The sequence below is a fragment of the Cheilinus undulatus genome, linkage group 5 (assembly GCF_018320785.1).
Source record: "Cheilinus undulatus linkage group 5, ASM1832078v1, whole genome shotgun sequence".
Classification (NCBI taxonomy): Eukaryota; Metazoa; Chordata; class Actinopteri; order Labriformes; family Labridae; genus Cheilinus; species Cheilinus undulatus.
This window is the reverse complement of record NC_054869.1, coordinates 52,672,248-52,699,880: the sequence shown is the minus strand read 5'-3', so window position 1 is coordinate 52,699,880 and position 27,633 is coordinate 52,672,248. Positions and strand designations below refer to the sequence as shown.

The window sequence follows — 27,633 nt, the reverse complement described above, 5'->3', positions numbered from 1 at the left end:
TTCACATTTTAGTCTTTACGTCCAAGCATTTATTTTCCTGCCTAAATCTGGTTCTCTGCACTCTGCCAAACCTGGGGTCCCTGCTTTCTACAGCTGAGAGGCAGAATAGCTACAGATGCATTGCATTTTGACAGATTTACCCACAGTGGAGAAATTTCATGGATTTTGAATGTCCAACGAAAACTACAACACATTTTAGTCTAGTTTTAGTCATCAGAAATCTATTTTTTTAAGTCTTAGTCTAGTGTTTGTCATGGAAAAATAGGCTACTGAACATTTTTAGTCATAGTTTTAGTCGACAAAATTAACACTGTGTCAGAGGAGAGTTAAACAGAACGATTCTCGACTGTCATTATGAGCGACAATTTTTCCGCCAGCTTTTGGCACTTTTAGCCCATTTTCACCACTTTTCCCCACTGTTCACACATGTTCATGTTCATGCCTCTGCATCCTGACATTTGTGCACATCATGGCTCAGCCGTGAAGTCCGACATTACTGGCCTCATGGGTTACTGTGATGAACCCCTCCACATCCTGTGCCTCCATCACACATGAACATTTTACTGCTGCATCCATACATTTAACTTGTTTCTAGTAGCTTTGTTATTTTTCTGCTTAAAAATTAAATATGCTTATCTAGAGCTGGGTAATTAATCGAAAAATAATCAAAACCGACATTTACAACCTTCAACCTACGTAAACCTGCTGTGTCAATTATTTCCCCTTTTCTTGGAAAAATTTGGCTTTTTACAAGAAATATTTTCATTTCAGTTGTGTGTTTTGATTTCAAATGTTTCAGTAAATAACCATTAATTGTTAATCTGTGCCTGTTCCTTTCAGTTGTTTGTTTTAAAATTATATAAATATTTACAGAACAAACACAATTGGAGGTTGGGGTAGAATAAATGTTCATTAATTGTACTTGAGGTGAAAAGTTCAATGAATCATGGTTTTGATTTTTGCCATAATTGCCCAGCCCTATGCTCATCACAGCTTCTCTATAATGGAGACATCTCTGATGGATTCTCATCAAACTGCAAAGTTGCCCTTCCCTGATTGTGATATCTAAAAATGCTTTGGAGGGTTTTCTTCAAGCTTTTTTAACTCTCACTCAAAGATAATAGGATTAGATTTAGGAGGTCAGAGGTCAAAGGTGAAGGTCGTTAGGTCTCCTGGTCAGTCCTTAATTGTAATATCTAAACCAATGGAAACACCACGGCCCATCCTCTCCAACGTCTCTGTCCAATCATTGGGAATTAGCAGCCAGGTGTTAGATCTTGTTCCATCCTGAAATCAGATGTTCTTCTTGACTTTTCGGTGTAGTGAGATATTTTTGACTAGAAATAAACAAAGACAGCGGAGAACAATCTTGAAGAATGGATCACAGGATTTGTCAGTTGCCCCTCTGCTTCCTTCACGAGCGGCTACATAATCTTTCATAATCATTTGAATTTCCTGCGTCCCTTCTGACTCCATTTCCCAGAAGTCCTTTCTGCATTTCATCGTTTAAATGAAACCTCGATCCAAACGTCTGAATGTTTCAGTGATTTGACATTTTGGCTGAAGCTTTTTGACGTTTAGCTGACCGATTACCCCTCGAGGCAGATTCAGGTAGAAATATCCTCAAACACGGGCCTGATCGCTCATCCTCTCACGTGTTCTGGGTCCTTCTACACTCAAAGGCATCACTTTGGTACAAGCATATTGCTCCTTTACATCCATTCTGATTTGTCTCTTTCTTGACCGTCTCCACTCTGCTCTGCATCTCCTCATTCTTTTCACAGCTGGACAGGAATTGTCTCTTTTTCCTCTGAATCCACTGTTAGGAGCAGCAGAGAGGTGCATAGGTCAGAGGAACACAATGAGAAGGAAAAAAAGGACAAAAGATGAGAGTTTAACATGAAACTGTAGTGAAATAAAAAATAAGCACCCATTTCTACCCGCTGAGCGGCAGCACGAGTCAGCCCAAGAGCTTAAAGCTGAAGAGCGGCTCTGATTGAAGTTCCCACTAAACACCAGGACGTGATTTCAGCTCTCCTACTCCAGAGTTCAGGAGAGTTTACCCGAGTGTCTGTGTCCGTCTGCGTCTGTGGAGTAGTGTGTGTTATTTGTTGCGCAGCAGCTCCAGCTGGTCCTGGTACTCTGTGAAAAGTCTCTGGAAGCGCAGGTTCTCTCCGATGACGGGTAAAACCTCACGCAGCAGCTCACGCTTACGTAGACCCTGAAAACAGAAACGGAGACACTGAGAGTTCACATCAGCTACTGAGACCTGAAATATCACAGTCAGGATTATCAGCTCATGAGCTTATCAGCTTATCGGCAGAAAATTCCCAAAAAGAGGACATTTAAATTCTTGAAATCATTGAGTTTGATATTAGAAACAAAGTAAAGCAGGGGTCATCGACTACATACGTACAAGGGCTAGCTTTCTTATAGGAAGACACCAAAAGGGACGGACTTCACAAAAACTAAAATTAAATACATTTTGTTCCAATTAACATTTTATTCTTTCTTTTATTCACTTCAGAAATGAATTATTTTTGCTTTTGGAGGCAAGACCAGTCCCAATCGCTGAAGCTGCAGTAGTCACTAGGAGGCTGTTGTGATATTTTGGCTGCATATTTCTGGGGCTCTCTGTTCCCTTTTTGCCACTTCTGATCATTTTTTCTGCTTTTTAAGCCCATTTTGTCCACTTCTTTTTGCCATTTTTGGCCCATTTTTAGCACTTCTATCTATTTTTTTTCTTTTTACCAGTTCTTGCTAGTTTTATCTTGCTTTTTGTTCATTTCAAAGTTAGGCAGTTGCACAATGGATATGGCGCATATTAGAGAAGGCTTTAATTTTGAAATCTTACATCAGATTGCCTTGTTACTGTGCCAGATATATTGTGGGGTGTTCAACTATCACTCTAAGGTGGAATGAGTCTGTGGTAACAGGGGGTTTCTTTATTATTTCAATTTAAAGTTGGGCAGTTATTTTCTTAATTATTTCATTTCAAAGTTAGGCAATTGCACAATGAATATGGCATATTTGAAAAGGCTTTTATCTTGAAATCTTACATCAGATTGCATTGTTGCTGCGCCAGATATATTGTGGGGTTTTCAACTATCACTCTAACGTGGAATGAGTCTGTGGTAATGGGTTTCTTTATTATTTCAATTGAAAGTTGGGCAGTAACTCACTGCACGAGTTTGCTTACACCCCACTATAACAACACAGGGGCCGATGGCCCACACCCCGATGTGCATATGGGTGCCAGGGCCCTTCAGTGCTGCTTGCAGCCCTAGTTTGCAATTGTATTCCTATTTTGCCCCTTTTCACTAATTTTTTGCCACTTCTTTGTTGCTTTTTGACCATTTTTGCCACTTTAACTTATTTTTTATTGCTACTAACCCATTTCTGCCACTCTTCACCGCTTAGACTGTGGCTCTTGCAAAAGTATTTTTAAACAGTTTGGCTCTTTGGTTGAGCAGGGTTGAGTAGCCCCAGGCTAGCATGTTGTTTACATTGGATTTGATGCTAAAATGCTGTGTTGCGATTGGTGGAAAAACTTGCAGGAAACTGGCCTATTGTTGGGGTTCTCTGGCAGGAAAGACCGAACTCTCAAAGTACCTTAAGTGTAAAGTTTTCATGGAAAACAGCAGTTTTAATCAAAAACAGACAAATGTTTACCATGCAACATATTCACTAATAATCACTGTATTGTGACACCTCTACCTATCAGCCATCTGTGGTTGTTTTTTCTCCATTCAGACCAGACTGAAGAAATGATTCAGACGTATTTGTTGTGCGACCACGTGAACTGAACAGTGACTGATCGGGGTAAATATGAAGACTGTTACACCTCTGATATCCTTGAGAAGTTTTTTGCATCGGCCTTCTTGCCATTTTTTAAGTATTTTACACAGAATCTGTTACTAAATAAAACATAAACAAAAATAAAAACGGTGGTCCAAGCTTCCCATCACTTACATGAAAGTAGTCCATCCCTGCTTTACTCCACCTCTGATTGGCTCTGTGTTTTAGCTGACCAATCCAACCAGCAAATGCAATGACTATCAACCAATCAGTGGTAGAGAAGGATGTGAGGGATGAATATACTGACTGATTTAAAACTGGGCGCTGCATTTGACAGTCAATTATGGGACGATTCCGTATTTAAGGGACGGGTGGCAGCCCTAGCCCCAACACATAAACATTAAGAAAGATGGAATGTGTTGTCAGAGCTCTGTGGCTGAACTTTGGTGGCTTGGATTGTTTGCACAGCTCATAACAGGACTAGCAAAAAGTTACAGTTACAGTTACATAAAAGACTGGAGACTGAGCTAACTGAAAAGACTGTCTGAGGTTTAAATGTAGAAATGAGAAGTTTAGCAGCAGAGTGTTGATGTCCTACCAGAGTGGTCGGCTCCCAGGATGTGGTCGCTGATTTATGGACGGGACCAAGCAGCTCCTGACAGAGTTCTCTGAGACGAAATTCTGAGCCTGGAGGGAGCAGACAAGACAAAAACACAACGCTGTACCCTCAGACTTTAGAGACTTCCCCTGAATTTAAATGTAATATTGTTATTATTCATGAAAAGTCTGACACCATCAGACAGCCACCGCTCCTTACCTTCATTGACCAGGAACCGGGCGTAGATGAGCAGCCAGTAGCGATACTCCTGAGCAGACTGTAACGTGAGGGCGGACGCCAGCTGGTTCTCTAGGAAGGCGAGTGTCATGCTCTGCTGAAGGTGGTGAGGTGTGGAGGAGAGGCGGGACGCCATCCGACCAGCACTGCAGCGACCAGACAGATTCTGCATTAACTCTTTATCTAATGACATTTTATCTGCTGTATGAGACCCTGATGGTCAAAGGGAAGATTTCATGTTTGTCTCGTACTTGAGGTTGCGACCCTGCATGATAGCCAGAGGCCCTGAGGATACAGGTGCATCATGGATAGGAAGGCAGCTCCTGAAGTCAGCACACTGGACCAGAGAATCTCCTTTATCTGCTATCAGTGTCCTGACAGAGAGAGTTGAAGATTCATTAAACAAGAGGTCATTCAGAGAGTTTTTCACATTTGAATCCCTGTAACTCAAACCCCTCAGCAGAATCAGAAGCAGTGTTTTCTGCTTTATCTCGCTCTCATTTTAATCCTCCGTGCCTCCTCTCTTTAGTCTCACCATGTCTCCAGTGTTGAGCTGAAGCAGTACGACTTCCCATTGGACAGTCCAATGACGGGGACTCCCTGCTGAGTCAGCAGAGACTGGGACACCGTGGTGTCAGCACCTGCACAAAAAAACAGAACGGTTTCACTAACAGAAGCAAAAACTCCTCAGACTATGACTGTTAAGAGTTTTTGATACTTTTTTTAAAACCGCTTTAAAATGATAAAATCAAGTTTATCATAATTATAGAGAGTATCAAACAGTAATAAAGGATTTTCTCAGTCAGATTTTAACCAAAAACTGGAATACAATGAAAGACAGCACTGTATAAATAACTGCATAAATCACTGATTTGGCTTGGGGGCCATATCAGGCCCCCTAAAGCTTTCCATCTGGCCTCCAGAAGATCACTGAATTCAGAAAATATGTTTTGGTTTTAAGGGTACTTTTATAGGCACCGACTGAATTCTGTCAGCGATTCATGTAAAATCAAATGGTACCATGTTTTGGTACCTAAACTCATCCTTGTGACTGCAAGTGAGTAGAAGAGAAGTCAATTTTCCATGCCGGAAGCGAACGCAGCATTGCACACACATGAGTAATGAGGTCGACAGCTGATAACTGAATCAACAAAGCATGGCTGATAGGAAGCGGTCAAAGGTAGCGCTCCACTTTTCAAAATACGATGCAGGTTACGCTGCAATATTTGTGACATGGAGTTCAAGATTTACCACAGCAAAACTTCTAATCTGAAGAAGCAGTGCGATGATTGATGATTCAGATCGGCTCCAGCTGTTTCCTGCTCGTTTGCCCCCCCTACCTCTCTCTTTACCGCATCCTCGCTTTAAACACCGTGATTTACCCATTTATCATGTGGATATCAACCATGGAAATACAGTAGATAAAGGGATACGTTTGTTCGCTCAGTCACCTAACAAACACTGGATTAAGGTACGGGTTGCCTAGTGTGAGTGCGTCCTAAAAGTTGCTCTCCATCTCTCTGACTTGGCACAGCTGGTGCCGTATGTAGCGCTCTAACAGGATGGATGGATTCAGTGATTTTGAAGGAGTGACAGAGATACAGGCTCATCCTCACTGCTTATTTTCATCACAGAATGAAACAATTTGCCACATTCTTTTAATTTTTTGCATTAAATACAAATAGAACGTAATGAACCCAGCATGCACAGTTCGGGTGTGTGATGTTTTTTCGTATTAAGGCTCCGTCATGCTTCTGTGTGGACGGGCACATGATTGATTGATGAGTGAGGAGCAGACTCTGCTCTTACCAGGGAAAGATGACATCTTAGTTTTGTTGGAAAAAGAACTGCATGAGGAAAGAAGATGTGCAGTACACTTAGTTCATGGTAGAGATGGTAGTTTGTTTACTTTTGTTTGTAAAACTTTAATTGGTAAAATTTTATACCTTTATTTATTTATCTAGTTATTTAGACTCCATACTCTGTTGTTCATTTGTTTTAAACTCAGGCCCCGTCCACACGGAAACGAATTCAGGTGTATATGCAAAAGTTTTTTGTCGTATCGGCGTTTCATCCACATGGAAACGGCGTTTCAGGTGACTCCGTGTGGACGGCTATCCGCATCTTTCTTGAAACAATTACGTCACACACAGCGTTGCTCTCTTACGACAGCTGTGCGGGTCCAACCAAAACAACAATGGCTGAATAGAGGGTTGTGTTCGTGCTGCAGAAGCTACTGAGCTTGTTACGGCTTTTACAGCGAAATCTGATGCTCCTTTACCACCACTGCGAAATGCACACACCATATGTTCTTAAATTCAATGCGGAGAACAACCAGAAGGGCAACTAAAAGAAAGTTTGTATCAGTTAACTGTGATCTCTCATTTGGCGAATGTCTGTGGCAGCGTTAAAGTGCCACACACAGGCTTGGCATATACACTACAGTGTTTTCAGCAGTTCCGTCTTACGTGGATATTTCCTGAAACGATTCTGTCTTTATGGAAAACTTTTTCAAAACGAAACGGCAATATATCGTTTTCATCTCCGTGTGGACGGGGCTTATTCTCCCTCCATGGACCTCAACAAACATTTTTCCAAGAGGGGAAATTAGAGGAATAGGAGGTAGTGGGCTGGGTTTTAATTTATGCAATACAAAGAAAAAACACTGGGTAGTTTTAGTAGTTTAGGTTTTCCATGTTGGAATAATTTGTAAAAACACTGGTGATGTTAGATTACAAATGGTGTTTGATGTTGTTTTGATATATTTCATATTAGATAGTGTTTTGACATTGAGAAATAAATATATTAAAATTCAGAAGTTTAAAGGTTATATAAAATTTATTACTGCATATTATACACACACAAAAGTACTGAAAATGGGTACCGTTGTGTACCGGTACCGGTTCACAGGTACCAGGAATTGGTACCGTACCAGTTCAAATGTGAAAGGTACCAATCCATATAGACAGGTGCTACACATCTAACAAAAATATGAAAAAAAGCAAAACTACAAAATTTATTAACACACTGGAATAAAATAAAAATTCAAAAAGTGTTTGATGAGTATGAATCATGTTAACGCCCCTGAGTAAAAAACTAATACTTGACGATATCCTTACAATCATGATTAGAGAAAAAAATTCAGCACGACCATGCTACAGAGTCTCACCTGATAAAATAGTCAGCAGGGATTCGTTCTTCACCAGAGCCTTCTGCTTCAGAACATCCCTGCACACAAAGAGAGAAGAAAACAACACCCCTTAGTACGAACAACATCAAGAGACATGAGGCTTATTTTGTTTTGTTTTGTTTTATTTTGAAATACCGGACTTTATCTGAATAAATCTACGCATCTTTTCTAGAAGAAATGCATCAACTTTTTTAAACAGGTTTAAAGAAAAATTAACAGAATCCGTGTCTATCAGCAAGAAAATATCTGGCAAGCTCATGAACAACAGTCCTATTAATCCACACTGATCAACCTCAAACCAAGAAATCAAAGAGCACTGACCAGACGGACAGGACCGCTCCTGCAGTCAGAACCATGACAAAGTGGGCGGAGCAGTGCAGAGCGGACACGGGCGTGGCCAGCTGGATGGCCGGGAGAAGCCGCCGCCCACAGGAAGAGAACACCGACAAAATCCTGTCCTGACTGACAACGGCGAGGACGTCACTGAAGGAGAGGAGAAACAAGCATTTACATTGTTGGACTATGTTATTTTCTTAAATGAATTTTAAACTTATTTCAAGGGCTGAAGGATGTAGAAAAAATATCCCAATTATTTTGACTCATATTGCAGGTTTGAGAAGACTGTTGTACCAAAGGGAAGAAGGAAAGTTAAACTATTCTAGAGAGAACTAGCACTTAAATGCTTGCGTGATGTGTAGAACAGAACATCTCTGCTGCTGCTGCTGCAAAAAAACATTAAACAGAAGAAAAAAGACAGATATTCCTCCCGCGTTGGCTATCAAAAGCAGAAAAACACTCTGCTGCTGTGCTTCAGCTCTCTCCTACCTGCTTCCTGCAGCAGAGACCACCGAGCTGGGCAGCAGCGTGTTCCAGTCCCGCCCATCTCTGGAGCATCGCAGCTGGCTGAGCTTTGACCCGGCGACCAGGGAAACCTCGTTCTCCACCTCCAGGATCACTGATGGCTCCATGCTCACCTTCCCAATCACACATTTATGTCTCAGTTATTCTATTTTATTTCATTTACCTGAACCTCCTTTACCTGTTCACAGACAGACTTTGGACACAGAAAGCAGATTTTGTGACTGAGTCACAGAGCAAAGTCTGGAGCCTCCAGAACTTTTCACATAAATAAAATCGCACAAGTATGATGGAGGCAGATTTGGTACAACCTTATAAATAAGGATAAAAAGAAAGCATTGACTTCAGATTCATTATAAACCTCAGCGCTCTGTGTCAAACAGAATCTAAAGATTTAAGCCGTTGAGAAGATGCATGCATGTATAGAACATCCCTGTAATCAATCAGAGGCATTTTTAGAGCTTCAGAAGCTGCTAAAAATCAGACAGCTGAAGTATTATCTCAACAGTCCTTTCTGGTTACCTGCAGACTGAAGGATTTCTTTATACTTGGTGTTGGCAGCTTTAGAACGCTGACAGGAGGCGGAGGAGGAGGTGCAACTCTGCTGGGCTCACGCTCAGCAGGTGGAGTCATCTGAACGAAGGAGGAGACACAAAACACTTATTTATCTTTTTCTGGTGATCCACACGTCTATTACTAGAACATCTGCACAGAAAAGCTTCTATTAAACCTTAATTTGAACTTTCTTTTTCATTCAGCCCTTACCTTTGAAGGTAGTCTGATTTACAAACCTGCTAACCTTATAAGAATCCTTGACCAACTACTCAGACCTGCTCAAATTTGTTTCAAGCAGAGGTTCTCAACGTTGGGGTCGGGACCCCATTTAGGGTCGCAAGACACTGAGAGGGGGTCTCCATATGCCTTAAGGCGTTTCCCATGGGTTCGAATCCGGCCTGCAGCCCTTTACCGCATGTCTCTCCCCACTCTCTTCCCTGTTTCCGAATCTATCCACTCTATTCAATCTATCCTTCCTCTGTCAAATAAAGGCATGAAAAGCCCAAAAATAAATCTTTAAAAAAAAAAAAAAAAAAAAACTAACAACATTTTTTAATTACACTGTTGCCACTTTACACCAATTTTGCCTCATTGTAACTCATTTTCATCACTTTTCCCCATCAATTTTAACACATTTTTGCAACTTAAAACCCATTTCTTGTCAATTTTAAACCCTTTCCACCACTTTTTCTGCATGTTTTTGCCACTTCTAACCAAATCTTGCAACTTTCTCCCTATTGTTGGCTCTGTTGACACTTTATTGCCACTATTAACCCATTTTACCACTTTTTAAGCCACAGTTCACAATTTGAAAAGCCCATTTTTGTCAGTTTCTGACTTTTTTTGCCTCAGCCAACCCTTTTTTGCCAGGTTATATCAATTTCCATCCAATTTCACCAAACTTCCACCTATTTTTGCCACTTTAATGTCATTTCAGCCACTTTAGAATCCCCTTTCACCACTTAAAATGCCCATTTTTGCCACTTTAACACTTTTTGGATATTTTTGCCACTTGTATCTGATTTGTGGCACTTAACCCATTTCTGCTACTTTTGATATCTAATTTCACCACCTTTCCCAGCATTTTTTGCAATTATTAACCCATTTTAGCTATTTTTAACTTATTTGAATTCTGTTTTTAACAAAAGGAAAACAAAATAAAATAAAAATAAAATAAAATTTGTTTCTTCGATAAGAGTGGTTATGATTCAGGTTAAATATAAAATACCACAGCTTAACTTTACAATGGACCATGATTTTGCTGGCCCTCAGTTTGGTTGGGCCCCAGAAAGCTCTCCTAAATCTGCATGGCTGTGTTCAGCCACCTTCAGGTACAGTGGGGGTCCCCGGTCTCTGGCACCTTTATTTTGGGCTGCTTTAAAGGACTAATTCATCTCCTCATAGTCAGTAATGTACCAGAGTCTTTTCTTTGGTTCTTTACCTGAGTGAAGGGCTGGGCGATGGGAGCAGCCATCTTGTCTTTCCTGGGCCGTCCCTTCTTCCTCTTCTCCACCACTTCTCCTCCGTCCATCAGCAGCTCTGGTTTCCTCTTGCTGAACGACAGGTTTTTGTTGATGACAGCCATCTTGTCCTCGCTGTCACTGCTGGTGTCCTCTTTGGACTTGATGTCTTTCAGGGTGGAGAGACTGTCTTTGGGTCGGCTGTGGGAGCAGAAAACAAATAATTTCAGGACATTCTGACACAAGTCCTGCTCTTTTTCTGCCCTTTGACTGGGAGAGTCAGTTACCTGTCTAAAGGTGTGAGTCCAGCAGTGGAGGTGATGGCGGCTGTGACCCCGGGTGTGGTCTTTGATCTCTCTGTGAACCTGGAGTCCAAAGCCTTCATGGGCTCAATCTTTGAGGCAGACGTGAGGAGCAGACACGATTTCACCCTGGAACACCAGGAAAACAGGATAAGAAGAAGAGCGGAATAAAAAAGGTCGATATAGAGTAAATTCAGACCCCCTTCACTTCTTCCATTTTCTTGTTTTCAGCCTGATGCTACAGACATTTAAATTCTCTTGTTAATCTACACTTAATACCCCAAAATGACAAAGTCAAAACAGAATTATAGAATTTATTTTGCAAATTGAAGAAAAATTAAAAACTGAACTATCACATCGATATTTCTATCCAACATCTCTCCAGAGATATTCATCAGGGTTCAGCTCAGAGGCTTCCCTAATCCCCTCCTGTGTAGTTCTGGCTGTTGTCTTAGGGTCATTGTCATGTTGGAAGGTGAACCTTCCAGTTTGAGGTCTTGAATGCTGTGGAACAGGTTTTCATTGAGGAGCTTTCCCTCAACCCTGACCAGTCTCTCAGTCCCTGCTGCTGAGAAACACCCCCACAGCATGATGCTGCCACCACCATGCTTCACTGCTGGGATGGTACTGGTCAGGTGTGCCTGGTTTCCTCCAGCCACAATGTTAGACATGAGGCCAAACAGTTTGATCTTAGTTTCATCAGACCAGAGAATCTTGTTTGTCACAGTCTCAGAGGCCTTCAGGTCTTTCCTGTGTCTCTCTGAGGAGAGTCTTCATCTCTCCTCTACTCCATAAAGCCCAGATCAGTGGAGAGCTACAGTGACGGTTCTTCTAGAACTCTGTCCCACTCAGGATCTCTGGAGCTCAGTCAGAGTGACCATAAGGTCCTTCTCCCCTGATGGTGACCAGTTCTAGAAGAGTCCTGGTTGGTCCAAACTTATTCATGTGAGAATTCTGGAGGCCACTGTTCTCTTGGGAACCTTCAGAGCAGCAGAAATGTTTCTGTTGTCTTCCCCAGATCTATACCTGTCTGCCTTCTATAGAGAGGTGTTAAAAATTGTCCAATCAGTTTAATTTAGGACAGGTGGACTCCAATCAAGGTGTAGAAACATCTCAGCAAAGATCAGAGACATAGAACCTGAACTAAAGGCTCTGAATACTAATGCTAGTGTGAGATTTCAGTTTTTTTATTCTTAATAAATTTGCAAATGTTTCTATAATTCTGTTTTCACTGTCACAATGAGGTACTGAGTGCAGACTAATGAAAATAAAAAAGATATTTTTTACTGTAGCATCAGGATGTAACATAAGCAAAATGAAAAAAGTAAAGGAGGTCTGAATGTTCTGTAAATTATGGTATAAATGAAGATGAGGGCTGATAAAAAACATTTTCTGTTTATAGAAATAAACCATCAATAAATCAAAAAATAAATCAGAGAGCTTAGGCCAGTAAGAACTTCCTCTCACCCGTCCTTGTTGTCTTCCAGGCCCTTGGCGGCGCTGCCGGGGGGAGGCGAGGTGAGCATGGCGTCGTGGCTGGGCCGCAGCCCCAGAGAGGAGGCCTGTCCCGGGCTGGAGTCAGAGCTGAGCGTGGAGGTGAGCTGGTTGGACATGGATGAGCCCGAGGGCAGGATGGGAGCGCTGTTGAAGAGAGCCGGAGAGAAATCCCTGCAAAGGCACAAGGACAGTGATTCATTACCTTTAATATTAACAGTGTCATTATCTCCTCTGCTGCTCAGAATATGAGTAACACTCTCCGAGGTCGTCTCCCCTGAGCGGTAGGGACAATTATTGAAATAATGAGGAACATAAACCTCTCTTTCTCTGGATGAAACTTTATTCTGATGGGCTGTTTTGAATTAATATTTTCTCATTGGCATGTGATATGTTTTAATCCTGACCCAGTCTTTGTTAGCTTAACATAAACAGCATGTCATTTGTGTAAATTCCATCTTTTAAATCAAGAAATCATCCAACAAAAATGTGCCTTATTTTCCTACCCTGTGTCCAGCTGAGCGATACAGAGCGGTGTGATCCGCCTCCTGCCGTCTGGTGTTCTTGTTTCCACCTGCTTCTTCAGAAGATTCTGCAAGACAACAAAACATAAAAAAATTAAAGCTCCAAAAATATCCTCCCAAGTTTTATTTGGAAAATTCTGGAGCTCTGGAGAAGAACAAATCAGTACTTTTTAATTCTATTTTGTTCTGCAGCTTTCCTCTCTCCTTACCAAAGTGCATATAGTCATATTTAGAATAAACAAAAACTGCAGAAATGTAATATCAACTCACAAAAACTAACATTAGCCCTCAGCACTGCTGTGATCCTTCTGTACACTTAAGCATCTCACCTTCCTGATGTCCTCCAGAGACTCTCCGTTCATCACGCTGTTGAGTTTCGGCGCTGAGGACTCCGTCCCGGTGCTGCCTGGTCCTGAGGTGGCCTGAGCTGAGATCTGGCGCTCCTGCTGGTATTTGAGCATCTCTGGGTTCTCGATGATGGTGGTGGAGAGCTGAGGCTCAGTGTTGGTGATGGCCAGACTCTTACCGTAGATGTTCTGATGGATGCTGTTCTGTACGTCACAGGAAAACAGAGAAGAAGTTTGAATCTATTTTTTATGTTCTAGATTTAATAAACATCAAGAAGAACGCGACTAAAAGACGACAGCAAGCTCAGGGAAATAAGGTTATCACAGTAGATCTACAGCACTGATCATCAACTGGCTGCCCGGGGGCCATATCAGGCTCCCAAAAGCTTCCTGTCCAGCTCCCGAAAGATCATTAAATTCAGAAAAGGAGGAAAAGAAGATGTTGTGGTTTAAAGAGTATTCTTTGGCTGTAAATGTCTGCAGCTGTTAAATCCACCCACAAACAATTAATATGAAACAGTTTCAGAATGTCTCAACATTCGATCTGTTTTTACAGAGATTTACTTGGGGTGAAAACAAGAAAAAACGGTTGAAAGTATCAAAAATGGGTTAAAAGTGTCAAAAATAGTGCAAAAAAAGTAATGAAAAGGGGTTAAAAAGTGTCATAATATGAAGAAAAGTTGAACCAAGAGGATAAAACCTGCTGGAAAAGTGGTTTAAAAGGGGTTAGAATGGAAAGAAATGGATTAAGGAGGCAAAAAGTATCAAATATGGGATAAAAGGGGTAAAAACAGCACAAATAGCCTGGCAAAGTTGCAAAAAGGGGTGAAAGAGTGGCAAACATTGATTTCAATGTTGAAAAAAACGTAATGAAAAAGGGCTAAAAAGTGGCAAAAATGGATAAAAGTGGTAAAACAAGCAGGAAAAGGGGTTAAGAGGGGTTACAATCTTGCAAAAATTGGTAAATGAGGAAAATAGAGGCAAAAAAAGTATCAAAAAAGGGTTAAAAGTATCAAAAATGGGGGATAGATAGTGATAGATCTCACTGGTAATGACTAAAAATGTCCTGCTTTTTGAAATACAACTACAATAATATTCCAATCAGACCAAAATATTTCTTTAATTTTTGTGGATTTGAAAGTCCGGCCCCCAGGGTCTCTGTGGAGAATAAATCTGGCACTTGTGCAAATGTACTTGATGACCACTGATCTACAGTGACAAAGTGATGATATTAAACCATTATTAATTAAAGTTTGTTTTATCTGATTGGAAGAAATACGCAGACAATGTTTGTGTCGAACCTTCTCCTCCTCGCTCAGAGGGTCTCCCAGCTCATCCAGAGAGAAGTCCAGGTACGCCACGGTGCCGTCCATCGAGCACACCAACATCCCAAGACCTGTCAGAGTCCTAAAACATACACACGCAGAAATCAGGAGATTTTAAAGGTCTCAGTGTTTGTGCAGGTGTGTGAAGCTGCCATCAGCCTGCAGGTCAGGACTTGAGAAAACACAGGGACATGGTGATGTTGATTTCTCACTCTGCTGCTCTCCACACGTCTCTAACAGACAACAATATAACGTGCATCTTTACTGGGGTTGTAGTGGGGTTTGTATCTGCAGGCAGGGAAAAGAGGCAGTCATCCAGGACGCAGGACTCCTTATTACTAGCAGGTTAAGCAGACAAAACAACACCCCCGATATCTTTAGGTTATGTGAAGTGACGGTGAAGCAGCCACGTGCTTAACACACTGAATGGGGAGGAATTGTCAATCATTTTAGGTCCCGTGTGAGACGGCAGCAGCTGCAGTAAGGACATCATGTGTCTTTTTTTTTTTACAGTTCCATTATTCTGTGATCTTTGGTTGAACAAAATACTTGGGAACTGTATACAGTTCAAAATAAAAGCCCTCATGTCAATATTTAAGCCGATATAGCCACCACTTAACTTTGCAAAGCAGATGGATATGCCCGTTTCCTTGTTTTTCACTGGCGAATCCATCTCGCAAAGCTCCCATCTAAACTGTTTGGGCCCGGTAAGAAAGTGACAGGACCAATCAGCAATAAGGGGTAATACTTTCAGGCACAGCAGAGTTGTGACGTAAACAAGCAGCAGCAAGAGGCCAGTGCAATTATGGCAGAAGACATTAGCATGGATGCTGCTAAAGCACCAGTTTTATCAGAACTTGATGACATGTCTTCATGAAAAGAAGAACAAAGAACATCAGTGAGTTGTTTTCTTTTCAAAAATGACAAAAGTCGAGTACTTACACGTCTACAGTCGCCATGTTTTGCGTTAATCCTTGGTAGCAGCACAAGTGCAGCTCGATAGCGGCTATGTCACTTGTTTTGTTGCTATGACTGGCCCATAGAGATGTGACAGACATAACGTTCAGCCAATCACACTCCGAGTTTTTTTCAAATCCTCTCCTTTTCCGAAATATTTCCTATTGAAGCTTTCCCAGATGGATGTGTGAAACAAATCCATCTAGCGTGTCAGGTTAGCCACCACTGTGTTCTAGAGTATAATAATAAGCCTATTTGTTCTATACCAGTGGTTTTCAAAGTGTGAGGTGGGCCTCCCCTGGGGGTCACCACAGAGCTTCAGGGGAGGTGCAGAACCATAAACCAGAAAAAAGGTGATTTGTTTTGTGAACCTCTGCTGTGCATGGAGCAAAATGGATAGACGTATAGTTACTATACGGATTATGCTATAGAGCATTGTCATTCAACCAAAGAGCCAAATTTTTGAAAAATACCTTTGCAAGAGCCACAATCCAAGAGGTGAAAAGTGGCAAAAACAGCTTGAATTAGCAATAAAAATAGCTTGAAGGTAGCAAAATGGTCAAAAAGCAACAAAAAATGGGTGAAAAGGGGCAAAAATCGGTAGGAAAAACTGGAAAAATGGTCAGAAAGCAGCAAAAATTGGTGAGAGGTGACAAAAAAAGTGGGTGGAAAGCGACTTAAATGGGCAAAAAGCAGTCAAGAGTGGCAAAAATGGTCAAAAAAGAGGAAACAAGTGGTATATAATGGCAAAGTGTAGTTTAAATGGGCAAAAAGTGGCAAAAAATGTTAAAAAAGGGAGAAGGTTTGGATAAAAGTGGCAAAAATTGGGGAAAAGTGGCAAAAAAATTGTGAAAAAAAAGGATAAAAATTGTAAAAAAAAAAAAAAAAGGAAACAAGTGGTATTAAATGGCAATGGATAGCTCAAATGGATGAAAAGTGGCAAAAAAAATTGAAAAAAATTGGCAAAAATTGGGAAAAAAGGGCAAAAAACTGGAATAAAGGGAAATTTAATGATGAAAGGTAGCTGAGATGGGCAAAAATGTCAAAATGAGCAAAAATGAGATAAAGGTGGAAAAAAATGGGTAAAAAGAGGCAAAAAGAAGTTGTATAATGGCCAAATGAATATAAAAAAGGGGTATTTAATGCATTATAACTGAATAAGAGGGAAAGGACATTTGCAAACCAAAATATCCAAAATATATTAATGTTAAAAATGTTTAAAGATTAGACATTTATGTTTGAAATGTTGTTGTTGAATTTTTTTTCAATTTGAATCATTTTTGTGGGTGAATAATTTCTTCCACGGCGAGGTTCCAATACTTTGAAAACCCCTGCTTAAGAATGATCTGTATCATGGTGAAACAGGTGATTTACAGTCCTGGTAATAACTCCTTGTTCTGCCTGTTGATGAAAATTTAACCATGCTTGACTACCATCTCTAACTGGATGGAAACTGTCGACCTTTCAGGTCAATTTACTGGAAGTTTAACATTCAGTGACGTTCTTTTGCTTTAACTTTGGTTGAATAAAACTCACCAGGAAATGTCCATGATGGATTTATCAAACAGATCGTGAATGACCACAAGGGGGCGCTTCAGAGAGGTGAGCTGCAGGGAAGAAACAGAGGATGAGCATTAGTAATGTCAGGGTCTATTCTTTTAGGGCTCCTCATGATATAGGATTAAAAACTGTAAATCAAATTGAAATCCAGTGATTGTTCTGATGCATGTTAAAGTTATTGGCAGCCTCACAGGACTTTCTGCTCTGTCTAAACTTTCTACACAAACGTAAAAGCAGCCTCCCTGGTTTTGACAGTTTTTCTGTCAGATTAAATGTTGAACTACTGATAAAAGTATGCTGGATTATTATCCAGACAAACTGTAAGCATGCACTGACCCAGACGGAGAGCGATCGGTCTTTGCTGCCCACAGCGCAGCAGCAGTATGGACAGCCGGGTTTAGGAGCGCTGCCGTTCTTCTGCTTCTTCTTGAAAATCTTTGGGTTAAATTTCTGCAGAGAAAGGAAACAGATTTTTCAGTACGCCAACAAATTTTAGGGGAGAAAACATTTAAAGGATGAAGGTGTGGTAAAAACATCCTCACCACCACAGTAACAGCTTTACGGTGGCCAACGAAGTCCATGTTAGTCTTCCAGCCGTCTCTCTCCACGATCTGGGCGGTGGGGCCCGAGTTATTCATGGCGTGGGCCGACACCAGATACTGACCGTCAGGAGACCAGGACAGACGCAGGACGTGTGTCGTCCCGCCGCACTGAGACATAGAAAGAGAAGAATGTTCAAATATTCAGGGGCGACATCTGCACAAGGCAGATCAGGCAGGAGAAGAGCAGACATTCATGAGTCAGTACCTCGCTGAAGGGTTTGGTGATGTTGGCATCCATCTGCCAGTCCACTGTCCTCCATACTTTCAGGCTGTGGTCGTCAGCCTGAGAGGCGATGTATTTCCCCACCGGGTCCCACGTCAGACCTTTAACCAGCCCGGTGTGTCCTCGCAGACACGTCACCATCTCTGCAGAGACACAGAGACAATTATTAATGCACATGAAACAGATTTCCTCCATCTCATTAAACACCTCACAGCAGATACAAAGGGCTGGGTTATGGTTGGAGATTTGAGCCAATCAGAAAGTTCGACCTTGTCTGTTTCTAGCCAGACTTTTCACCTTTAGCATGTATGCAATGTTCCAGACTAATTTGTTGAGATTTTCATAACAGCTGGGACGCTGCACACGGAGTGTTCTGGTTTCAGTGTCTCCTACCTGGAAACTTTCGAGCGTTCCAGATGACAATGGTGTTGTCCACGCTGCAGGAGGCGAGCCACACGTCATGAGGCGACCATGCCACGTCCATCACATCTGCACATAAAACACAACCTTAAAGAAGATCTGGATAAATCTTTGCTGGATTTTTCTTTACTTGGTGAGAACTATTGAGCTCTTCTCCCCATCAGGTGCAGAGGACTAACGTTTTGACACGCATCAGAGTCGAGCTTGACTTGATGAGGATGCAGTGACGTTAGTCCTCTGCACCTGATTTAATTGCAAAAATGGACTCGTGTGCTCCAGTTTCTTCTTTGGATTTGCTTGTGAGTTGGATCCAGGTCACTGGCCTTTTCTGTGAGCACCAACCTCTACCTGTGGAGGGGCTGAAGCGCAAGCGACTCCTTCCTGTGGATTCTAGTTTTTCAAACATGTTAACAACCGATGCAGGCTCAATTATAAGAATAATCATTGGTTTCAATGATTATCAGGCTTTACGGTCAGTGTATTTTCTGGCACATCCCTTTCCTGGTTGAAACCAGACTCAAAAAACGGAGAAATTTTGGTATTCCATTTTCAATTTTGACCAATAATAATAACAAAAAGGAAAAACGAGCAATTTTTTCATTTTTCCGCCTCCATGCCACGCTGCATTGATGCAGTAATTCATGCAAAAGGAGGCCCAACCGAGTACTGAAGGCATAGAAATGAACATACTTTTCAGAAGCCTGACATTTCTGTTGAAAATATCCTTTTTTTTATTGATCTTATGTAATATTCTAATTTTCTTTGACACTGAATTTTGGGGTTTCTTATCTGTAAGCCATAATTGTCAAAATTTATAATATAAAAACCCTTGAAGATCTGAAATTATATTTTTATCAAAAAGCTGCAGCATGAAAAAGAGAGAATGCAGCTGTGGTTCAGGTATACTGGGCTGATACCTTCCAGTCAGCTGGTTGGTTACTGGACTCTCATGAAAACAAAATCCTGTTGGATGGACAGTATTTATTATTCTCTGATTGGTTCACAGTAGTTAAGCTCTAAATAACTTAGAAACAGGGCGTCTTCAACTAGACACAAAGATGAAGGATTTTTCTCTGCCCTCTATCACAGAACCTACTCTGTGGCTGTGTAAAGAACGATATACCAGTTGTGCTGCGTACATCTGCATGTGTGCGAGTGAACATGCATGTATTTTCTCAGTGTGTTTCGTACCTCCAGTGTGGTTCCTTAGGATGGTTACACACCGCCACTGTTCAACATTAGCCAGCTTGCTGCTGGACCCAAACACGGTGCTTGGGCCGATGAATCTACAGAGAAACACAGAAATGTGATTAAAATCTGGAGCGATGGTTAGACTAGGACCAGCTCATGTACAGAAACTACAGTTCTCAAAGTAGGCAGCAGTGATAGGACTCTCAGCATCTACAGTATGTCACTCTTTCTGCTCTAGTCTGCTCAGTGCATACCGCCACCTGCTGTTTCAGGCTGATCACAGACGCAAGTGGGCCCAGGTACGGTTCGATGTTGCTAGTGTGAAAGCAAGCCAGTGGGGGGGGGCTAATGTGAGAGCGCCTAAATGAGTAAAACTCTGTAACTGCCACTTCTATTTAAATGATCAAGGTACAATAATGAAGAGGACACTTGTGACATTTGTTCAGAAGTGTAAATATTTGTATATTTGTTACTGGATCAGAGAGAATTAAGTTGGCAAATGAAAAATTTCATTTTCGCCTAATTTTTTTTGGCAATTTTAGGATATATATCTATATATATATATATATATATATATATATATATATATATATATATCCCATAGAAATAATGCAGTTGAAGTCCAAAAATCTCCAGTAGGCTAAAGCACCACATTTAGACATTACCTCTTTGGACTTCAACACCACTAGAGGGTTATCAGGACAATATAAGAGAGATTTTAGTAAAAAATATCCTGCCGAAATTCCCTCTTGTGCCATTTGGGCCCAATTTGGCACTGTCTCTGCCATTTGAAAATTGTCAGGTATCGAATTGTTTTGAATGGGCCCTGAGAACCCAGTATGCAGTCAGCTGGATCAGGCCTGAGAAAGCGGGCAAAGTGCCTGCAAAAGTGCAGGATCAGCTGACCCTTCCCATCCCTGCTTTCCTGAGCCCATCAGCATTAGACACGATCTAACATCGATGCACCAAAGGAAATTGTCACAAAGGAGTCCGCCTGGCACCTCTGACTATCAGTCAGTGTCCAGGCCTCACAAGACAATAGTACAGGGGTGTCAAACTCAATCACAGCAGGGGCCGAGTTCTGAATTTGGGTCAAACCTGAGGACTGAGCAGGGTCCACATTTAACCACAAACTGTCAACCTCCTTTTCATCAGCAATGAATTATGGGAGAAAAACCTGAGCACTGATGATCAAGGATTTTGAGATTCGAAAGGTCAAAATGACAAGTTTAAAGGCTCAGAATCTGAGATAATAAGTAAAACTTATCAGCTCAAAAGATTCAAAACATGGCATTTAAAGTCAAAATGTTCTTAAAAGCTAAATATATTAGAAAGTTGAAATGATGATTCTTAAGAGTCAAAACACAAGACAAATTCAAAATCATTGGTTTAAAACATCAAAGCACGAGAAAAAAATTTAAAATTTGAATTTTAATGGTCAAAATATGACTTCAAATTTAAAATCGAGGATCTAAAAGGTCAAAAAATAGATAAAAAGTCAAAACTGTGAATTGAAATGTCAACATATGAAATTAAAGTCAAAACCATAACTGTGAGATGCAAAATTAAGAATATTACAAACATAATTTAAACAACAAACAATAAATCATTTTCTTTTACCACATTCCTGACGTTTTATCTAATTATTTTAACTTTTTACTTTTTCTAATGATTAAAAAAGGATATTTTAAACCTTCACGGTCAAGTTTACATTTTTAAACTGGAGGAAATCTGCAGACCTCAGATCAGTGGGCCAGTTATAACAAAATATGATAGGATCTGGTGGGCCGGGTGTAACTGTACAATGGGCCGGATTTGGCCCCCGGGCCTTGAGTTTGACACCCCTGCGTATAGTAAGACCAGGAGGACCAAGGACCAAAAGACTCAGACTTTCATCTGCATGCTCAGATACCAGAAACGTCACACTGTCTTGCTCAGCAAACCCATCGCCCTATGCATGAGCCCAAGTCTGAAGCTGATTTCAGCCTCACAGTCAGTGGATCGATGGATCACACTGCCAAAGTAGGTGAACTGCTCTAGGACTTCCACGCTATCAACATTCACAGACACAGATTCAATGGAAGCATCCAAGGCTTCCCTAAATGTCAGGATCTTTGTTTCGGCCCAGGAGACGTGCACTCCCAACACTCACTCAGCAAGTTAAGAGAGAGACACCTACATCTACTAGGATCACAGCAGCATCAGCAAAGTCCAGATCTGACATCACCAAATCACACTCCACAGTTCTCAGCCCCTGTTACCCGCCTCATTATCCAGCCCATACAGGTACTTATGAGAATAGGAGCTAAGACACACCCCTGCCTCACTACAGAATCAACTGTCAGAGGTGGAGCCACCACACTTCACATGGTTTGCACGAAGGAATTTCTAGAAGACAGCTATTCTGTGGGATTTGACCAGTTTAACAATTAAAACACTCTTGTAAATGAGATTCATAAGCTCAATAAGGCTTTCATGGTTAAATAAATCTAAATAAAATTCATCTTAAAATTTGACAGCGAGGTATTACTTGGGATCTTATTGTGGGCCCAGCATGTGACGGGTGCTCCATAGAAAAAAGCAAACACATAAAGCCAAAAAAAAAGACCCCTTTAAGCAACACATTAAACAACAAAACCATAGAAAATAGATCTTGAAATGCAAAATTAACCTCAGCAGAAATGTATTAAAGTGGTAAAGTGTTTGTGGGTATACGTACGCGGCTCTCTTCCACACCATGACCAGCTTGTCATCTCCTCCTGACGCCAGGTACAGCCCATTGTTGGACCAGCGCACGCAGTTCACACACGCTGCAGGGACAAACAATAAGGTTTATTCGATCTGGTTATTAATAGAACTAATAAAGATAAGTTCTGAGCATGCATTAATGATCTCTGACGTAGAATATGTTCCTATTATCAAATCTGATGGCCCATGAATTTATTAAATCCTTTGACACTGCAGCTGTATTTGTAATTAGCAGCACAAGACTGATGAGGCTATTTTCATCTCTCTCTAGGGAGCACCATCACAGGAGACTAACAACACCTCTCTGCAGCAGCAGATGTAGAGAATAAATACGGAAAAGGGCTCAAAGCAGCAACTATCTCATCTTAGAATTAAGTTTCCCTGAGCTGTTAGCATGCAAATAATTGCATGGAGGACGAGTTACCTAAATGATTGTCCATCTGGCAAAGCATTTTGGGAATATTCTCGTTCTTCTCATCTTCCTCTCTGAGGACCGGCGCCATGTTCCAGATCATCACCTTTCCAGAATCTTCTCCTAAAGAAATAAGCAGTATAAAAACACGATTCTTTTTCCAAAGAGACATATTATGAAAAATTTCATTTTAATATGGAGTCATTTATACGTAGTAAAATAAATCAGTAATCTTATGTTGCCAGAGTACATTGGGTGAGTTGTGCAGCAAATCCAAAAATCAACATTATGAATCCAAAGGCCTGTACTCCAAATAGAGCCTTAAGGACAAACATTTCATTAGAAGAGGGTTGAATACATGCTGATATCAATGATAAATTGATCTTACCTTGCCCTCCTGTTGCAAATTTTGTCCCATCAGGGTGGATGTCCACTGAAAATATGGGTTTGCCTACGAAACAGAACAAATGAGTCCCATTTAATGGCAATATTCATGTTAAACTTTCATAGATTCATCTTTACCAACTAATAGGGCTGGGCAATTAATTGCAAATTAGATTAAATCGCAATATGGCCTGCTGCAATAGTCTAATCGCAGACAGTGCAATATTTCTTTAACCTGAAATGTGTCAGAATACCAGATACAGTTTTTGCAGTAGATGTTTTATGCTCTACAGCAGTGTTACTCAACCATGCTCAACCAAAGAGCCAAATAGTTGAAAAACACCTCTGCAAGAGCCACAATCTAAGTGGAGAAAAGTGGCAAAAACAGCATAAAGTAGCTATAACAACACGTTAAAGGTGGGTAAAATAGTAAAAAAGGAACAAAAAAGTGTGAAAAGGGGTAAATTGTGATAAAATGCAGAGAATGGTCAGAAAGTAGCAAAAAATGGTCCAAAAATGGCAAAAAAAATGAGTGAAAAGTGACTAAAATAAGAAAAAAGCAGTCATGAGTAGCAAAACTGGGCAATAAAATAGGAAACAAGTTGTATGTAATGGCTTAAATGGGCAAAGAGTGTCAAAAAAATGGTGAAAAGGGCAAAAATGGGAAAAAGTTGGCAAAAAGAAAAGGCAAAAACTTGGGAAAAAAGGAAACAAGTGATATTTGATGGCAAAAGTTGCTTATTTATTTTTTGGCTGTTTGAACAAATAAGTTAGTGGATTTGTCAGCTAAAGACCTTGTCTTTATTTATCATCATTCCTTATATGTCAAAGTCTGTTTTAAGGATGGATATTTGTTAATTTGTTCATCCTAAAACTTTAAATTGAATGTTGTAAGGTCGTAATATGAGGTCTTAACTAGGGATGGGAACAATTAATGAATGATCGATTAATTGGTCATTAAGAATTTGGTGGATCATGGGAATTTAGTCGATCTGATGTTGGCATTTAATGAAGAGACTAAACCTGTCTTACTCTGCGCTGCACAACAATATCTACCGTCATGACATTGTGAGTGGGTTTTGCTTTTTGTTTGTTTGTTTTTTTATTATTATGGATTTTGGCAGTGTGGGCAGGTACCAAAACCTGCTGGAAAATTAAATCAGCATCTCCATGAAGCTTGTCAGCAGAAGGAATCATGAAGGTCTCTAAAATGTCCTGGTAGATGGCTGGGTTGACTGTGGACTTCAGAAAACACAGTGGACCAACACCAGCAGATGCCATGGCAGCCCAAATCATCACTGACTGTGGAAACTTCACACTGGACTTCAAGCAACGTGGATTCTGTGCCTCTCCACTCTTCAAGGTCCCAGAGTCTAGAGGAGGAGTGGAAAGGCACAGAATCCACGTTGCTTGGAGTCCAGTGTGAAGTTTCCACAGTCAACGCAGCCATCTACCAGGACATTTTAGAGCACTTCATGCTTCCTTCTGCTGACAAGCTTTATGGAGATGCTGATTTCATTCTCCAGCAGGACTCGGCACCTGCCCACACTGCCAAAGGTACCAAAATCTGGTTCAATGACCATGGTGTTACTGTGCTTGATTCTGATCTGAACCCCATAGAGAATCTATGGGCTATTGTCAAGAGGAAGATGAGAGACACCAGACCCAACAATGCAGATGACCTGAAGGCCACTATCAAAGCAACCTGGGCTTCCAGCAGTGCCACAGGCTGATCGCCTCCACGCCACGCCGCATTGATGCAGTAATTCATGCAAAAGGAGGCCCAACCAAGTATTGAAAGCATAGAAATCAACATACTTTTCAGAAGCCTGACATTTCTGTGTAAAACATCCTTTTTTTATTGATCTTATGTAATATGCTAATTTTCTGAGACACTGAATTTTGGGTTTTCTTATCTGTAAGCCATAATCATCAACATTTAGGAAATAAAGGCTTGAAATATTTCACTCTATGTGTAAGAAGTCTGTATAATATATGGGTTTCACTTTCAGAAAAGAGTGACAAAAAATATTGAACTTTTCCATGATAATGTAGTTTGTTGAGATGTACCTGTATATGCCTATGTATCTATGTTTTCATACATACATAACGATCAATCAATTAATTGATCGTTAACATTATAGATGCTGGAGTTGGCAGGTTTCTTCCAAACGCCCATCCCTAGTCTTAACTACATTTAAATATCAGCACTGATATTAGCTGAAAGTAATTTGTCAATATTGACATATCTCAAGTCCAAAATCAATGATCCCAAGATAAAATAATGTATTTTTTACCGGTATAGTTTCAAAAGTAAAGTTCTAATATCTTTATAACTTTAATTTGAACTAAACATGTGTGCCTGTCGTTTTGATTCTTTTAAGTAAAGTATTAGGGTGTTTCAGTCAATAAATGAATAATATTAAAGGCATACTGATGAACTTTAATGTTATTTTAAGGGGAATAACCATTAGCTTCACCCTGACATCAGGCCGTTCCCTTAACGCTCAACTTTTAAAAAATGACAGCTTGGAAATCCTCCCAATCAGAGACTTTAAAACTCCACAGCAAGCTCCTTAACTTTCCTCCAGTGTCACATTTTCACCAAATGTTTCAGAGCACACAACAACAGAAGTGTAAATCGGTTTGAGGCGGCAGTTTTGACGTGGGTCATTTGGCAGGTTAAGGGTACTCGAGCTAGCCGGGGGGGCTAACAAGCTAGCTAGCTACGGTTAGCAAATATTGGAGGATGAAGGAGTGACAGGTCTGATGATCACGGCAGCAGTTATGTATTTAGTAGTTACTAAACACCTGGAAGGTGGGTGACTATCGCGGACAAACAAGTCAAACTAGTGTCTCCCACCATCATGCCTCCCGGTGAAGCTCCCCCCTCCGACAACAAAAGCCCAACTTGGTCCAACAGATTCCTGCACAAGCTTACCGTTATGGCTCACCCAGCTCGGCTTCAGCAGCTTCATTTTTAATCTGTTCTATCTAATGTTCACCTAAAACCCATCAGGAGGTCAGTTCGGGTGCAAAAGAAGCGTTCTTCTTCCTTTCTTTGTCTCAAACTCCACCGGACACTTTGTTGTTTTTGTGGTTTAACTCCATCTCTGCAGCAGCATCCAGACACGGAGCGGCGGCACAGCCCGGATGATAAACGAGGGGAAACCAGGAAGTGTGTCCGCTATTTTGACCGCGGAGAGGAAGCGAGCTGGCTGCTTTCACAATAAGTTAACAGTAGAGCGAACTGACAAACTACTAAACGTACTTTCAAATATTAGTTTGATGAATACATTTTATCTAGGAGAAAATTTTCGGCGACTGTAGTGAGTTCATCTTAGATACATTATAAGCAACGCATCTTTGTAACAAACTAAATACAGCTTGATTTTGAAAGGTCTTATATTTTAGTGCGCATGCTCGGAATTCAAACGTCCACTAAAATCGTGAGGGTGGCAGAGTAATACTTTCTGAGTGAGTTAAAACTTTTGAAGTTGTTTAGGACGGTGAAGCCATGAAGTCATCTTCTTTATCAAATGGGTTTAAAGTAGTGAAACTCAACGCGTGGCTCTTTTGTGTCTAAATTAGAAATATGAAAAGTGAAACTTTGACCTCAGAATTATCAATTGCAATTTGTTTCCCACACTTAAATAGCAGGCTTTTATTGTCGACCTATAATATTTGTCTGTATATTTCCATTGCCCTTATGTGCAATTTTTTTGCCCTTTTTAACCCTTTTTGTCACTTTCATCCCATTTTTATCCCTTTTCACCAGTTTTTGTCCTTTTTTTATCCTGCTTTTCATAAAATGCATTTCTACCCTTTTTTGCAAATTTTTGTCCGTTTTAGCTGCCTCTTGCCATTACATATCACTTTTTCCCATTTCCCCCACCTTTTTGCTGCTTTTTGCCAATTTTAGTCACTTTTCACTCATTTTCCTCCACCTTTTTACTACTTTTTGCCAATTTTAGTAACCTTTCACTCATTTTCCTCCACCTTTTTACTACTTTTTGCCAATTTTAGTTAATTTTTTTCACCCATTTTCCCATCTTTTGCTGCTTTTTGCCAATTGTAGTCATTTTTCACTAATTTTTTTGCCACTTTTTTTTTTACCATTATTGCCACCTGTAAGTCATTTCTTTGTCACGTCTCACCCATTTCTGCCACTGTTTCTCCAAATTTTTGTCTCTTTTCTCCCAGTTTAGTCCTTTTCTGCCTATTTTACATTTGTTCACCTATTTAGCCAATTTTCTGCCATTTTTTCACCTGTTTTGCCAGCTTCAACTTATTTTTATTGCCCCTATCAACCACTTTTCACCACTTAGATTTTGGCTCTTGCAAAGATTTTTTTTTTTTTTTTTTTTTTACAATTTGGCTCTTCGGTTGAGCAGGGTTGAGTAACACTTAATGTATTATTAAATAGTCAAACATTTCTGTAAGATGGA

The 27,633-nt window shown here is 40.6% G+C and overlaps 1 protein-coding gene across 3 annotated transcripts; it reads right to left on the bottom strand.

Moving 5' to 3' along the window:
- Positions 1-203: 203 nt before the first annotated feature.
- Positions 204-26,323, bottom strand: LOC121510486 (protein HIRA). 3 transcript variants are annotated; one of them, XR_005991946.1, is made up of 26 exons: positions 26,127-26,323; positions 23,190-23,252; positions 22,814-22,924; positions 22,361-22,451; positions 19,642-19,736; positions 18,424-18,519; positions 18,013-18,173; positions 17,748-17,915; positions 17,542-17,655; positions 17,182-17,252; positions 14,665-14,770; positions 13,346-13,567; positions 12,999-13,084; positions 12,466-12,666; positions 10,984-11,127; positions 10,678-10,897; positions 9,204-9,314; positions 8,649-8,797; positions 8,145-8,306; positions 7,803-7,861; positions 5,169-5,274; positions 4,885-5,007; positions 4,616-4,779; positions 4,397-4,485; positions 1,931-2,221; positions 204-1,819 (listed from the first exon to the last, which is right to left on the bottom strand). XR_005991946.1 is itself a non-coding variant. In XM_041788538.1 (26 exons), exons 1-25 carry the CDS (start codon positions 26,161-26,163, stop codon positions 2,105-2,107), a joined length of 3,066 nt encoding a protein of 1,021 aa, XP_041644472.1. In that variant the 5' UTR covers positions 26,164-26,323; the 3' UTR covers positions 204-1,819; positions 2,064-2,104. The 3 variants fall into 3 exon arrangements, 2 of the variants coding, with proteins under 2 accessions (XP_041644472.1, XP_041644471.1); XM_041788538.1 differs by having other exon boundaries at positions 2,064-2,221; XM_041788537.1 differs by having other exon boundaries at positions 204-2,221.
- Between the last annotated feature and the right edge of the window lie 1,310 nt (positions 26,324-27,633).